Here is a 16955-nt window from a genome sequence, read left to right as displayed (position 1 = left end):
GATACCAAGCCAATTGCCGTCCAGAAGTATAAGACTACACTTTTAACCTTATTAACAAAATTTATAATCTCATAAAAAAACTCATACAATTAGTTTAATAAAATCTATTTTCCATAAACAATACATTGCTTTTGTCATTTTATTATTATACTTTTAATTCTTTATTAATCAAATCCAGCCATTCCTGAATGAATGTCAAGCTGACTGTGTTGTGGTTGCCTGGATTGTACTTGATGACACTTTAAAAAAAATGATCCAATATTAGTTTTGTCCCAGTCCGCTGGAATTTTGGAGGACTTTCCGAAAAGAAGAATTAACAAAATTAATTTTTATATCCCATAAAAAGAATCTTTTATTATTTTTAGATGTAATTAATCTCTTCAGTTTTTCTAAGTAATTATTCTGTTTTTTCAGTGTTAAAGCTGTTTGACTATTTGGAAAATCTTATGTTAATCTTATGATCCTTTCCTTGTTTTCATAACTAACCGATGCATGGTTCATCTCTAGAGATGCTTGTTCCTCTCCTTTGACTGCAGAAGAGCCTGGGATGACTAGTTCAGTGTGAAATGTGGTACTTTCAGATTTCTGAATGTGGGCCAGGAATGCCACCCCTAGCCATCTGGCATCACAGAGTCACCGGGCCTGCGCAGGAGCAGAATAGTTAGAAAGTTCATTCCAGTTTGTTTCAAATAAGGCCTGCTTTCTTCACTCATTTTGTTGCATATAGTTGAGCAGGGGAAATACTAAACAACAATTTAATAACGTTTTTGTGGCAATAACTTATTCCATGATACTCAGACATTTCAATGTATGGAAGGAGTCTTCTGTTGTAGCCCAGTGACCAGCATGAAGCAATGTCCTGTCCAGGTCATGTTTGGTGTTTACAACTGTCTGATCAAGTTCCCTCCATCAGCAGCGAGATTCCATGGACTTCACTGATTTGTTCAAGTGACAGCTTTTTACTACAGAGCTGTAGTCAAGCCAAACTTTCAAAAGCCTTCACTGAGATAAAGTGAGATAAAGTCTTGTCTTGACTTGCCATTTTTGTATTTCAAAGTCAAAAGGAGAAATGTCTACGTCCTGGATGATGTGTTGGGTTGTCTATGAGCAAAGAGGCCAAATAGTGTTTATTTCAATATAGAAGACAGACAATGTTGTGACTGTGCTGCTGTAGTCAGTAGTAAGTAATGATAATAATGAACCAGCCAAAGATAGAGTAGGGAATTGGTAATGATAATTATTAATCCAGATTTTGACTGCATATTTTTTTTGCTCATTTTTCTTCATATAAATGGTTTTTTTGTGTGCTGCATGGTAGAGGGGGACATGAATGGATTTATCTCACTTATTCCCATATTAATGTTTATTCACAGAAAACTCTTCGGTGGTTTCATCACAGAAAGCTTCATAAAATTTTGTATATCTTCTTGTCTGTGATGATTTAGCTTACCAGTTTACAGTGCCAGCTAGAGGCTTGGTTTACCCCTGGTGTTGTGCTGTTTTCCATCCACACAATCAAGACTATGAATCCTGGCCAGCAGCGGCTGAAACGCACCATGCTGCAGTTCAATCTGCACAAGATGCTCTTAAGAATTTACAGACTAAGAGTGAGAGTCACCTCTTACACCATTAGATGGGTATCTTCATTGTCAGTTCTCCCTCAGGAATCACTGGCAAGTGATAGGCACCTCTAGAAAGTGGTTTATTCTATCTTAAGCTAAGAATGTAAGGAGGATATGATGAATCACCTAGAAACATCAGTCTCTCTTCATTGACTCTACAGGGAGCCTAAATGGCTAGATTAAATTGAATATTTAATTTGTAGGTGGCTAAATTTGAACCTGCCCCTCAAAGGCAGCCATAGAGTAGATTAGGTGCATCAGAAGATGAAGTCAAGGAAGTAACTACAGTTTTAAAGATATTTCTTTGATGTAGAACTACACTTTGAAATGAATAACTATTTAAAGATGGCATCGTATTCATTAAGGCATGAAATAGGCAAAGCACTTCAGCAAATCTTCAATTCCCAGCCACTGAGCAGCGTCAGATCGGTCAGTGAGACTGTTCAGGCCTTGCAGGTTCAAAGGGAAATGAGCTACAGTCTGGGTTTTTTTGTGCATTAGCAGTACAATTGTTTACAGCATTTTGGATGCAGAATCTATTACTTGCACTCGGGCAGGTGCTTTACAAATCACTTGGGTTTCATATGTACGTGTAAACTGTACAGGAGCCACGTTGTCCATAACCAACATGCCATTTTCATTCACGTGGAATACATGAGTTTTTAACAGCATGAAGCAACATTATTCAATGATTTTGATCAGGAAGTGAGGACTAATGGACAACAAAAATGCAGGGAAGGTTCTGGTTCTGACATATGAGGTAGCTGTTTAAACTGGAATATGACTAAGATGCAAGCATCTAATGTCTTTCTATAAGAAAAAATAAGAGGATTAATTTTTTTTTTAAATTCATCTGATCCAGACTCTCACCATTTTTATTATAGAACATTTAAGGAGAAAAGGCAAAGTATAGTCTTCCCAAAAAAAGGTATGTAGGGACGAAAGATGCAGGTCACATCCTCCCTGTTTGCTGGTCCCTCTTTTGGAAGTAACTATTCCTTCTCTTTTGGATGCTTTTAACCTTGAGCTTCCTCGGCACTTTTCCAAGTTCCCTAAAATAATTCTTCTGCTAACACCCATCAACCACAAAATGCCAGGAATATCTTCATCTCCTCATCTCTGAAAAAGAAAACAAATCCAACAAAATATCTGTCTAAAAACCTTATAGGAAGCTATTTCTGATTCAACAAAACCAAAATGCACACTAGTTTTTCCCCTAGTACATAAAGAAGTATAAAAGAATATGAACATCTTTATTTTAAAATAAAATGCTTTTAAGTGGTATTCGAACCCAAATAAATTCTGGCATAGTTTCAGTTTTTCTTTTAATTGTTCAAAAATCAGTTAATTTATTCATCTGAATACGAAATGCATAGCTTTTGACCCTTATTTTAAAACCCTTTTTACTTTTGGAATAATTGGCAGATAACAAAACATTTGAAGTGGTATGGAGAAGATATCAAGATATTGAAAGCATATTATTAATCTAAGGTCAACCTTCAAAGAGGCAGCATACCATTACTCTATAAAACACAGAAGTGAGAAGACACTGATAAGTATTTATGTTTAATTCAGATTCCATCAGAGGCATCATGGATATTTCCTTTAGTGAGACAACATACCCAAATATGTCATGTATTATATATGCCATGTTATACCAGTAAATATAAATAAGTATAACTAATTCAAATGGAACATTCACATGACAATTGAAAATCATTTGGAGATTGTACACAAGATTTCCCAAATCATTTAGCTTTTTCATTTTTTAATCTTACCATAAGCCAAATTCTAAATGCAGCAGAGACAGCAAGTATTGTTTACAAAGTAAAGAAGAGAAAAATATTTATCTAGGATATATGCTTAGATTCCCACGTATTTTCAGTATGTGTTGTGCTGTATATAAATAAAAAAATCAAAATCTAGAGGAATAGGGGTGGCACAGAAAAAGAAATATCAGGCAAAGAGAACAGGGGGATGTATGGATAGCTTTCCTGCCTCTTTCAGATATCTCACAGGGATGTGAGATGAGACCCTAGTGAACAGTGGTAAGCTGCTCAACCCCTGGCCTACAGCTTAGGAGAAAGGGAGAGGGAAAGTCTGCTTCTTGCAGGATCCGAGGAACAAGCARTTTTACCAAGTCAGTGAAAAGAATGTTAGAAAGGGGATGGATGGATGTGACAGTGTTTCCTGTTTGTTTGTTTGCTTTGCAGCCCCCATTCCTGAAGCCCTGCATATGGAGACAGTCTCTTGCAAGAGGGACAGTGGATGCCATGCACCACTTTTCTCTGAAGGGCCTCTTGGATCAATGAATCCCTCTCTCATAGGCAATTCCAGTGCATCTCTGAGAATTACAAAGCTGAACACGTACCTGCCAGTAGCTGGGACATGAGAGCCAGATGGTTGTTAGTGGCCAGTAAATCCAAACCAATAGTTTTAGCCTTTCCAAAGTACCCAGACTGAACTCCATCCTTTGCTTGAAAGCTAAAAAGCACTTTACCCACACACATCCATCTTGGACAGGATCTGTCACAGCATGCAGAGACTGTTCTTAGGTTGCCTTGAGCTTGAGCAAAGATATCTATGTTAAACTGGTTATTTGCTGAGTGGTGTTCATCTCAGAAGAGAACTACTTCATAAGCATCTCTGAGAGGAATGAGCATTTGGGCTCTTTGTAAAAAGGGCCCTCAGAGAAGAGCATCCCCTGCAAGTGATATTTTAGCATTCTGCAGGCCTAATACTTGACCAGATACTTGTTTTTATGGATGATGCATTCTGTCTCTATCTAAGATCTTCTTAATCATGCAGAGGATTGGGTTCAGTTGTTAAGAAATGACCACATCTGGGACTTGTTCTGAGGCTTCATTCTGCAAATCCATTTACCCCCCTGGATTCAGGGGAGGGCGGAATGGGTTTACTAGAAGGAATTTTCCTCATGTCCTGAAAGGCGCAGTCTCACTGGCAATATCATATGGTCTGTTTCAGGCCTTCTGTTTTATAACATCCCTGAAAGATACTGAAAATAAAGTGAAAAATGGCATGCATACGTACACACACATGCACACATACACACAAAGATCAAGCCTGCTTTTTGGTGCCTAGGGTAGTTGGGATGGCCAAAGCTTAAATTTTGTCAACAACTCTGCCAGTTCTTAGTGGATACACTGGTTAATTTGTCTCCTGTTTTCTGATTTTGCTGTTCCTTGGGTTTGCATGGAATTTACATTCTCCTGTTGTAGTAATAGGAAAAGTAAGTTTGGAGATGGTTTGCCCAAGCAAAACTATAGACTGTTGGAACTGTTTTCTGTAGTTCAACAAGTATTCTGATAAGAGTGGAATGAGTATGTCTAAACCTGGCAACAGCATTTTTTCACAAAGTTTTTGGACAGGGATCATTTCAAGTGTTGGTCTTATCTCAGTTACATCTGTGACCAAGTCCTGGAATGCTTTTATCACTGAAATTTATTACTCCTTTCTTTCTTTTCCCCCATGTTGTTTTACAGAGCTAACTCTCCTGAAGCATATCTCTGTATATTTAAAGAAATAGCGGAATATTTGAAAAGTGAATTAACTGAAATTTGTGACTTGTCCATTGCTTCCTTGCACCTCCAACATAATCAAGCAGTTTGAGAACTCCTTCCAGGCATGCTTTCAAAATCAGTCATTTTTCTCCAGAATCTTAAAGTTCTTTTCCACTTTTCCCCACTGACCTCACTGCCTCTTCCATTTCATCTTCTAGGCGAAATAGTAATTTTTCTGGCGTGGTAATTCACATGCTGTGTCCAGTGTTTTTGCATGGAATTGTCTGTCTTTGTCTTTGTTACATTGCAGACCATCTATGTGAATGGTCAACCAATGTGACTCTGCCTCAAGAATCCCTTATTTGGATTAAATGGGCCCTTGAAAGACAGCACAAGTTGTAATAGCTGTATGTCATTAGGATGTTAACTTTCCTGCATTGAGACAGCTGCACAGAATGACCTAGTGGCTTCTGCTAGTAGTTCCTTGAACAACTGTTTTAGACTCTTCACAGCCTAGTGTTTTAAAATACAAGTTTACTGAGATTTCTAGTAGTTGTAGTTTTAGAGACAACTTTGTTCTACTAAGAGGGAAAACATGTTTGAGCTTTTTGCACTACATAATATATCTCTTATGTCCTTATTGTCTGTATCTGTATCTGTCTGTATTTTCTGTCTATGTCTACATATTGCTATCAGTGATCAAATTTCTGGCTACAGAGCAATTCCTTCACCTGTAAATGAGATAAACCATCCATATCTATGCCTTGATAAGACACTGTACTTACCCTCTAGTAAGTAAAAGCACAAAGTTGAAATGAGAAGAAGGTCAAAGCTGGGCAATGGAAGAATACCAAACAGGAATTCTTAAAATGAAACCTGTAGTTCCATAATGTTTTGCCAAAGCAGGGAGACAAGATCAGAAGATTAATTTTGTTCTCCTATTGCAAAGGGAGAAATGAGAACTGAATAGAGCTGAATTATTAGGGAAGAATAATATTTTATATGTGGGGAAACTAGAATAATGAGAAAGAAGTAGGTCTGAGAGAACTGGGAACTGCCTCTGTCCTGCCCTTTGTTCTATGTGCTGTGTGAGATAAGGATGAAAATGATTATAATGGATTGGATTTTAACTGTGAATTTAACTTGGGATGGGATTTTTATTCTGATTCAAAGAGATTTTGCATCAGTCTGGATCCAAAATAGGAGCTGAAATAATAGTGAAGGGCAGCGTAGAGAAAAATCAAAAGTGATTCCTATTGCTAATCCAGAAGTGGGTTTGTGATAAACTCCATCTATCATTGTCAGAAAAGGTAGTTGTACTCCAGCAAGGCCTTAGACATTTGAGGAGCTGATAAACTAGGGAGTAAATAAACCCTTTTTCACATACTCCTCCCCTCTTCCCAGTGGCATACTTAACAAAGCGTCATTTGAACTGGTTATTAAAACGAATGTAAAAAGCTGATTGTATGGCCGGTAACAACTTCTGAGGTCCATACAAAAACTGCTGTATGAATCTGCCAAAAGCACTAACATTGTAGACATAGCTTTTCTTCTCTAGTGCTGGAAACCATTTACACTTCCAACTGTAGTGAAGCTGGCATGCATTCTCCTAGGGATCAAGAGATCTGTAATTACCTTCTAAATCCATGGCTTCCAGATGCAGAGTATTAACCGTGGAACTGCGATGCTACATTTAGCTGAATCTACTGCTGCAAGACTTCCTCTATTTTAATAAAAATATTTAAAACAAACACCAAATGTAACATGTAGGCAAATATTCATATTTCATGAAATTGTTTTCCCTGTGAAGAGTAAGGCCAACATCTGTGACTAAGTAAAAGTGACTTTCACTTTTACTTACAAAATAGCCTGGAAGTAAGGCTTGGCTGTGCATAGAATTTATGCTGATCTTTTATTTCTTTGGTGTAAATTCTCCAGAAAGGGGATCAGAGACACGAAAAGATTAGACATCGGTAGTATCAATTGCTTAGTGTGGAGACCTGTGCTTCAAATAAATTTATTTCCTGCCATATATAAGTCATTGATATTATATTTTATTGGTTAACTTTATGCCTTTATGATTTTTTTTGAAAAAATGCAAATAAATTATGAAAATACAGCTTACATTAAAATAATACTACCAAATCTTACTTATATGTTGAAATAGCACATTTTTCTTGGAACTCCTACAATTTCTGTCACTAAGATAAAACATCTGCTAGATTCTCAGTTTGGTTTTCAGCAAAAGTTTCCCTTTTAATTTTATTCTCTTTATCTATCAAACTCACACTAATCCAGGAAAGGTCTCTTTCAAAGGGCAAAACAGTCCTTTCATAACCTTGGTACAGTGTGTTGTATCTTTGTAAATTAAATCTTTAACGATTTGGTTTATAATGTATTTTCTTTTTAATATTATAATTGCAGTTTTAAAGCAAAACACAGTTCCTGAGGAGTTATTTCAGCAGATGCATAATTATCCTTAAGGATATGTGGTTTCTCCCTGGCTCTTGACATGGGAAAAGAATAGATACTGTGTTGGTTTTATCTCAAGGAATTTAAACTGTATATACTTGTGGCCAGAAGACCTTAGTTACAAAGCAAAAGTTTTATCACCCGTCTTATGCTGTCTTTGTGCTTTGCATTTCAGTACTAATTGCCTTCAGCTGGAGTTGTATGATAATACATGTATTTGATATGCACGGTTTGTTTATGTCGAGCTCCGTTATCCGCTCTCATGGTCTCAGAGTGCCTGAAGTAGTTTCACTAATCTGTCAGCATAGTGTGTACTTGCGGATAAATATAGACATGCAGCCACTCTGTGTGTGGTCATCATCATACGCTGAAGCTAAAAATTACCCCTTTGGTTATGGAAAGGCTGATCTGATCCGGAGGCCTGCTCTAGCTCACACATTGCGGTCTTCTGCACTTGTTCATTAAAAAAAAAAAAAAAGAAGAAGAAGAAATGTCTGCCTYAAAGCTGAAAAATTTATAGTGAAGCGTGAAGCAGGATTATGAAACAACTAATTTCCTTTTCAATGTTAGTTAGAAAAGGATTCTAACTTTTCTAACTTAAGAAGTAGAACGTTTCAGGTATTCACAGGCTCATGGATATTACAATAGCATGTTGGAGAAAATCCAGTGTGATCAGCTTTATAAAAGGCCTCGGTAGGTATGAAAATATTGGAAATACATGTTTTGGTTTGTGTTATTAGTTTGTTCTTTGTTGCTAATGTGTGAATTTGACACAGTTAGCTGAAAGAATGCAATGTCTGGTTTTGCTGGTTAGAGATACTGGAAATTCACTGACTATATTTTGCTGAAGTGGTATCCAATGTTGTGCAGACTCTTAGCTTGTGCATAATGGTTAAATCTTTCTGTTGTTTTGCTTATCTTTGATTTTGAAGAAAAATATCTGTAGTGCAGACCATAGCAGAGACTCTGGTGTGATAATTTAATTTTGTACTTGTCCCCATCACCAGCTTAGTGACTGTGCATGTGTTAAAACTACTGTGCTTTTTTGCAGCAGTTTCTATGATCAGGAAAGCAAAGATCATGGAAACAAAGGATCTAATACATGAAAAAAATTTATCAGTGATTTTAGTTCAAGTATCCTTTCTGTGGCAATAGTATATGGCTGTGGTTATAAGAACTTGTGATATTGCATTGCTACTTTCGTATTTCCTTTTTGTTTTGAAATGTTTTCTAGTATAGAAAGTCAAGAAAATCTTAAGTAACCTGAACTAAATGAAAATGTTCTGTAGGAAATCATTATCATGTGAAGTACAGATTATCACACATACAGGAGAAAATAGGAAATATATCTTGGTAACAAGAAAATGGGTTGATTAAGAGACGTAGCCCTCAGATGGAATTACACACAAAAATCTGGCTGATCATGTATAGGCACTCTCTTGCACATATTTTTCTAGGATAGAAGCTTTCAATATGTACAGAACTTTCTAAAAGTGCCCTACAGATTCCCTGCTATTGCAGGGCCTTCAGGCATCAAGGTTACCATGGTCTCCTGCATGTGGTTCACCATTCAGTCTCCTAGGGAATGAGCTACTTTTGTCTAATTGTCTACTTGAGGATAATACTTGCGTGGTGACCAATAACCTACAATATGTTAAGAGTTTGGAGTAGATGTTTCAGTGGTCCATTCAGGTAGTATTCTTGGTGTGGAAGAACATCCTTGTTTTGAAATCGCATAGTTAAAACTTATTTTGTCAATGAAATCAACATTTAGAATTGAGTACACCCTGCTTCCCCCATATCTTCTGCATAAACCCATGCAAACTTTATGTGGTGATTTCTCACAATTATGCCTCTTATTTAATGGAGAAGTGTTTCACTGGCAGAGAGATGGCAAAAATGGGCATATTTTATTACTAATTTTTAAGGCCCACATTGTAATGTGTAAACATAAAGGGGCCAACCATGGACATCTTTAATGTTGGTATTTCTTAAATTTTGAGTTCTTGGGTTTCCAGTTTTATGTTTAAGACGCAAAAGGGTTTTTTACAATGAGCTCTGTAGAGCTTTCACTCTAGCAAAATGAACTATATTCTGTTAAAGCTCATGCATCATCGGTGTAGATGTCAGTGATAATCTAATTGCTAGGCCAGATCTTTGCAATGCCAATATCAAGCCTACACAAATACTTGAGATAATGGAATTGAACAGATGTATTTAAAAGCCAAACTTGTGTATAATAGCTTGTGACCAACTCATGATCAACTCAAATCCTCATAATGGTGGCAATGTTAACTTCCACACTGAAGATGCTTATATGGAGTTGACACTACAAAATGTTATTTTAAAATTTTGAACTAAATAAATGTCATATGTCAGTCATTTCTAGAATTGCTGCAATTGCTGTAGCAATGATAAATTTTAATGCTCAGAACATCATTAGACCTTCCTGTGAGGGAAAGCATGTACAGTTCCACATTTCACAGAAGAGCTAAAATAAAAGTTTTTGGTACACTAAAAAATCCCACAAATAACTGTGTTTCTCTACTACGTTGTGCAAACAATTGATTTTTCAGTTAGGTGCCTGAAAGAAAAATAGATTGAATTGATCTATAATAATTTCTTCATTTTTTCTCAGTGAATTGAAAAATGGAAAATACTTGCCTCAAGTTAAGAGAATGCCCAGATCACCAGGTGTGGAGTCATTTGTCTTTAGCTGTCTAGTATTTCTGGCTCTATTCACATTTGAGTATTTTCTGAAAAGGGGAATGGCTGTAACAGGAAAACTATGCGAGATCAAACTCAGAATGCATCTCTAGACCCCAGCTGAGTTGTGAAGTGCAATGCATCCTTCCTTGGTTGAAGAGAGGCATGGTCAAAGGATGCTGAGAGTCACTAATATGACATGGTGATTTCAGTACCAACAACCTGGTGATCTTAAGGGGTACCAGGCCTTGGTTTATTTCTTCCCTGTAAGAAAAATGTAAACAGTGGTACACAGCAAGGAGGAGCATCAAAAAGAGAGACTAAGATCAGCCTGTGTCACGAYAGCATGGTTGTGTAAAGACTTCCTAGGAGGAATGATGATTTGGATTTGTGTCCTCTTGGACAGAGGAAGAAATTGAATTCAGATGTCTCCAAAATTTTGGGTGAGTGTCATAATGGTAGGAGGTATGAATGGCTGCTCCCAGGGAATGCAGTTAGTTTTTTTAAACTTAATTTCATAAGGGTGTGAGGTGTGCATATTCTCACACACGGTCTTGCTTCCATCCATCCCTCCTTCTCTCCTTTCTGCCAGTTCCTTAATAACTTTTGAATTCAGTAGCCTATTTAAACCAAAATTGCCTGTGGAACAGATGCCAAGCTTGCATTTGATTAGATTCCTATGGAGTCCTTCAAGAGGGAGTCTCGGATTATTGCCATGGTCAGAGAAAGGCTGCAGCACCGGAGGACTGTGTGTTTTGCTTGGCAGAGGCTGGCTGGCAGCGCGTGTGCACAGCCCTGGCTGCAGAGCCCTGGGAGGGAGGCTAAGCAATGGCTGGGGGGAGCCTGAGATAGCAACAGCAGGGAGGGCAGGACATTTATGGCACAAAGGACATAAATCCACAAGAAAACTGGTTTCCCTGCTCACAGAAAGCCATTTATCCTAGTTAAGCACTTGGCAATCAAACTAATTTCATGGGTAATTCTGAGCCAATCAAAACCACGTATTTGACAAATATATTAGTAATTGTAAAAATATTGCCTGACTCCTTTCTAAAGTTGTTTGGGGAGAAATTTCCATGACCTAATAGATTTGATAGTCCATATAAATTTGCCTTTGATCCATTGCATTCCATTAGCCTCACGCCTAAACTTTAGAAGTGCCTAGGTGATGACAAGAGAAGAATTGTAATTACGCTCTTCTTTGGTGGCTCTTTTCTCATTACTCTGAAGTAGATGATTATTCAGAACAACCGTGTAATTTAGAGACAGTTTTGTGTAATATAATTGTAGAAGTGTTCTCTACAACTTGTTTTATGCAAGGATCATATTGCAAGCAAAATTCAGTGATCATGTTTTAGCCCTGAAAAATCAAGTGAAACTTTGCAGGAAGAAAGTCTAACTGAATGGAAGGGTGGTGCTGCTGTGCTAAAGAATCATGATGTATCTGTCAATTAGAGGAGTTATTTTCAAGATGAAGTGTGATATGAATTGGATGTGTTATACTTGCAGAATAATAGTTACACAAACAAAAGCATTTCTATCCCACATTTTAGTTAGCGGAATTCTAAGCTTGATTTTCTAAAGAAAAATATGTTCCCTTTTATCCAATGCAGTTTTTTATTTTTTAGTATATGAATTTGGGGTCTAATTCTGCCACATCCTAAACACTCTCAAATGATAATGTAATCATTGGGATTTAGATTGTTCAATGAAATGCAATGAAATGTTAAAATATTTAGGAGAGATCTAAAATCTCATTTAATTCTTAAAATAATCTCATGTAGTTAGTAGCTGACAATTACTTTCAGTAGTAGTTGCAATTCTGTTCCTCAAAACGAAATGCTGAAGGCATGAGATTTGAGGCATCCACCATTGTAGTTCATTCTTCTTTCTATCTTTCTTCACAACTTGGAAACAACATACAATGTAACACTTAGGAATGCCATGCTTTAGGGAAATGGTATTAGCTTATAATATTTTCCACATTTTGTATTGCATTAAAATACCTCTGTCCCAGTCACCAGCAGTGGTCACAGGTGTTACAGCACTTGCATTGCATTCAGAATGGCAAATTACTGGTCCTTCCAGTGTTTTTTTATTTGCTACTTCCGACATCTCTGGCAAAGCTAACAGAGGATGCTACCAGTATCTTCCCGAAGACCAAACATGACTCTTATTACCAATAAGAACTAAGCCTGAGTATATCAGTTTAGGAATTTTATGCATAGAACAATAGTATTTGGTTTGGTTTTATTTTCACAGTATTTCAATTTAATTTTTTCAGTTTTAATTCAGTTTCCCAGAAGAATAGGAACTAGAGCTATGTATAATACATGCTATCTTGGACCAGTTATAGGGAATCACAGAATAATTTAGATTGGAAAGGATCTTGGGAGGTCATTTAGCCCAACCCCTGCTCAAAGCAGGTCCAACTAGATTTAGGGTGCTCATGAACTTGTCCAGTTGAATTCTGAGTATCTCCACAGTGGGAGTTTCCACAGTCTCTCTGGACAACTTGGGCTAGTGTTTGACCACTCTCACAGTGGAAATTTTTTTCCGTATATCCAACTCAAATTTACCCTATTCCAACTTGTGTCCATTGGCTCTTGTCCTGTCACTGTCCACCTCCAAGAAGAACTGGGCTTCATCTTCTTTGTACCTTCCCATTAGGTAGTTCAAGACTGCAATAAGATCTCCCCTATTCTTCTTTTAAGGCTGAACCAGCCCAGCTGTCCCAGCCTGTTCTCATATATCATGTGCTTAAGTCCCCAACCATCTTCAAGGGCCTCCACTAGCCTCACTCCAGTATATCAAAGTCTTTCTTGTGCTGGGGAGCCTGGAACTGTACACAGTACTCCAGACGTGATCTCACAAGTGCCAAATGTGAGGGTAGTGTTTGGTTCTTTCAGGAAAACTAAAAAATAATTGACATTTTTTGGCCATGGAAAACATTTTGTGCCTGACTCTTTTCCTACAAGATTTATACTGATGAAGTTCCATGTTTTTAACAGCATAATTCTCGATTGACTTCTCTATAAATGAGAAGAAAGTCAGACCTTTAGAATGTACCTTAGTCAAAAAAGCATACTCCTGACTTACATAGGGATAGATCAGTTTGAATAGCAATAAATAATAAATTATTTATTTGACAACTGAATTAGAGATCTGGCCTAGAAGATAAAAAGATAAGAAATGAGAATGTTATTCAGAGAACTAGATATCAGCAGGTCTTACAATGTAAGAAAAGAGCACAGAGTAGGCTCTGCATAGTAACCACTATTCAGTTTTAATATATAAGGTTTCTTCTTTGATTTCTTCTGCTAGTCTAGATTATGTAAAGTTTACATGTAACTATATATTAACTATAACTTGGAGATTGTATTTACGTACTGTGTACTGCTTTGATTATCAACTAGTCTCTGGCTTTGCTCTGCCAGTATAGTAGATTGGGACGCTCTGGAAAAGTCAAGACTTTGAATTACCCAAAAGTAAATGTGTCTCTTTTACCTTTCAGCTTCTCCAGTTGGTAACGGATATATCAAGCCACCCGTCCCACCTGTTTCCGGCACACAGAGAGAAAAAGGACCTCCAGCCATGTTGCCTATCAGCGTTGACCCAGACAGTAAACCAGGCGAATATGTCCTGAAGAGCTTGTTTGTTAACTTTACTACTCAGGCTGAACGCAAGATCCGCATCATCATGGCAGAGCCTCTTGTGAGTAGGAAGGAAATTCTAAGTATATAGATACCTTGCTTTGAATTCATTTTCAGGCTTGCTCTACAATGCAGAATATTTGCTTCTAGTCTACATTAGATTTTGATAGTGTTTCCCAAATGATAAGATATGCTACTATGGCAATTGGAAGGTCGTGGGAGTGGAGAGAGGTATGCAAGATATGCCAAGGGGGTGACATGAAAAGGAATGAATATGTTATTTTTGTTTGCAATATAGGCACATGCTAATGTGTTTGAGAGGCAGAAGGGATGTCAGTGTAGATTTCATGGCTGGGAGGGATGTCACATGAGGCAAAATAGAAAATAGAAACTGCTCAAATATGGTAAAGACAATATTTCAGAATATTATTGGATTTCCAAAACTAAAAAATGAAAATCAATAGCACTACTGCCTCCTATTTTACTTCTATGACAGTAGCAGGTTTCACAACCTAATAAAGTGCTATAGCACCTCATTTTCCAGATACAAAATAAATACAGCATTTGAAAAAAGGAGTTACATTACAAGGTCTAGCAAAGTCAGTAAGAGAAACGTCATTGCTTGTTGCTTATATGCAAATTTGGGCAAATATAATATATAAATACCTTTGTTCCAAACTGTCTTATGTAACTGAACTTCTGGGAGTCTGTTCCTTTAACTTGAGACTACATTTTGTATACCTTTTTGTGAATTTGAATAGGCAAGAATAGTTCTGTAACCCACATTTTAGTTCTGACAATGTAAAAATTAAAAAGTTAAAATAAGCAGGAACCTGGATTTTTGAGTTGTAAGGAAATATCTTGCAACATTTTTGTTATAAAACACAATATAGAATAGTTAGATCAATTCCCCATTTTTGGGTCTGGAGATTCTGAATAGTAAAATCAAGATTGTCTTGATTCTAATGAAATCTGTTTAGTTCCRTGCCTTGGTTTAGATTCAGAAGGATTTGACATAGTTGGAAAGTTTTTCCAGGCTTTCTGCTTAAAACATTAGGTAGATGCAAGATGAGAGAAATATCATACATAATTTAGAAATAACACAAAAAAGCTAAAAGGAAAAATCTCATTTCTCTTCTTTCAAGAGTCCACTCCAAATCACAAAAAATAGAATGAAGAAACTAACAATCATGTTGCAGATCTTTAAAGAAAAAAAGGGTGACAGCAGCTATTTAGTACCATCCTCTTTTCATGTGACCCACAGTGAACACCTTTAAAATTTAAAAACAAAATTGGTTGTGAAATTATTTGACGAGAAAGAACAGAGAAACCATGTACTGAGAAATACCATTTCCTTGGGGGCACCTCTGTTACTCTTAATCACTTACCTCTGCATTTTCATTTAACATTTCAGAAATAGATGCAAACTAGTGACCCTCACTTTCTCCCATTTCACCTGGTGCTAAAATGATTTACACTTGCTGTGTGTTGATATAGTCTTTTTTTCTCTGTGTGAAACTATGAATGTCTGAATGTTGATCTTATTCCAGAGATTGTTCCATGAAATTTTTTTGGTAAATTCAGTGTAGAATGTACAAATATGACAAGAGACTAGAATTTTGGAACATTTTTCTTATACAGGTCTAATTGTGAGAAACTAACAATAATTCATGACATATTCACATCTAATTTAATGTGAATAGAGCTTATAAGGTATAACATGCTGCTGTTTGAGGGTGACTGTGACAAATGTGTAAGCAGGCTTTTATAGAGATCCAGTCAAGATGATACTGAGATAATTAATTTGTAATGCAAGAAGTGACAAGGGAAAATGGCAAAAAAAATTTCTGGAATAGTGATTGAGAAGTTATGTTCACCATTTCTGTGGCATAGCTGTTGGATGTCTAGCTGCTGTGTTCCTGTATTTCTACTCTGCTGACTAAAACTGTGGCCAGGAAGTTCCACAGATTCGCAAAACAGAGTTTATAAATTGGCAATGTAGAACTGTCCTTTATTCTTTTTTCACAATACAAAGTCCAATGCTGAGCTCTTTGAGGATTCTGTTCTAATTAGACTCAAATGTATTTCAAAGGAAATCAAACTTGCAAAGTGCTCCAACACTGAGATGTTCCTAGTCTGAGTTCTCTAAGTCATTGCAAGATATGACAATTTAATTTTATGAGTGATAAATATTTAAGATACCTTTTAGAGAAGCTAAAAAGATCAGTATTCAATATAATTGCTTTTTCCTCTCTTTTATCACAAAGTCTATCACAGATTCAAGTTCTGAAGTTAATATAGAGTTAAATTAAAGATGTATAGATAGTTTTTTTACCTTGGTACTTCTTTCGATACATAAATCTTACCTACGTATCATTTCTGATTATCGTTACTGTTGTTGGTATGTCTTTTTCTCTCGCAGTTTCTTGGGGTTCCATATGCCCGTTTGATATATCCATCTCTTTATTTTGTGAAGTACACAAGGTTCAACTGTAAGTTACAGGATTCTTATTTCCTAGGGCATCAGTGGAGGGCACTATACCCACTCCCTCCTGCAGCCCCACAAAATCTTGGCTGGTAGAGCAAGATTCCAGCAGCAGAGAAAGCCCAGGGCAATGTCACCCATTCCTCCTTCTGCCTTGGCTGTCAACCAAGTATGATTCGATGTTTTGGTTACTGGATCTGGCTGTGATCATCATTAAAACCTACTCCCCGGTTAATATGTTTTCTAGGCATGAATCTAATGTAGACCATCCACTGTTAAGTCTTTAACAAGTTAGAATGGAAACCTTTTGAAAGTTTTCAGATGTGATTTTTTTACTCTATCTGGGGAATATTATACTTGGAATTTCCAGTCAAACTTTTCAGCTTTTTTAGAATCTCTGAAATGTAACAAACACCCCAATAATTATATTAAGTTCACAGTTATGTGACTAATTTTTTACTATACTCAGATTGTCAAATTGTATTAATCCAAGCTA

The 16955-nt window shown here is 36.7% G+C and overlaps 1 protein-coding gene across 1 annotated transcript in view; it reads left to right on the top strand.

The window, feature by feature from the left end:
* Window positions 1-16955, top strand: part of FRY (FRY microtubule binding protein) — a 230379-nt gene that overhangs the window by 65940 nt on the left and 147484 nt on the right. Inside the window, exon 2 of the mRNA XM_026087808.1 lies at window positions 13836-14035. Within this exon, the coding sequence (XP_025943593.1) occupies window positions 13916-14035 (120 nt within the window). The 5' untranslated portion in view covers window positions 13836-13915. The remainder of the gene's footprint in view (window positions 1-13835; window positions 14036-16955) is intronic.

This window comes from Apteryx rowi, unplaced genomic scaffold (genome assembly GCF_003343035.1).
Source record: "Apteryx rowi isolate R43461 unplaced genomic scaffold, aptRow1 scaffold_735, whole genome shotgun sequence".
Taxonomy (NCBI): Eukaryota; Metazoa; Chordata; class Aves; order Apterygiformes; family Apterygidae; genus Apteryx; species Apteryx rowi.
Note: the sequence above shows the minus strand (reverse complement) of the source record. Positions and strands in the feature narration are given on the sequence as shown.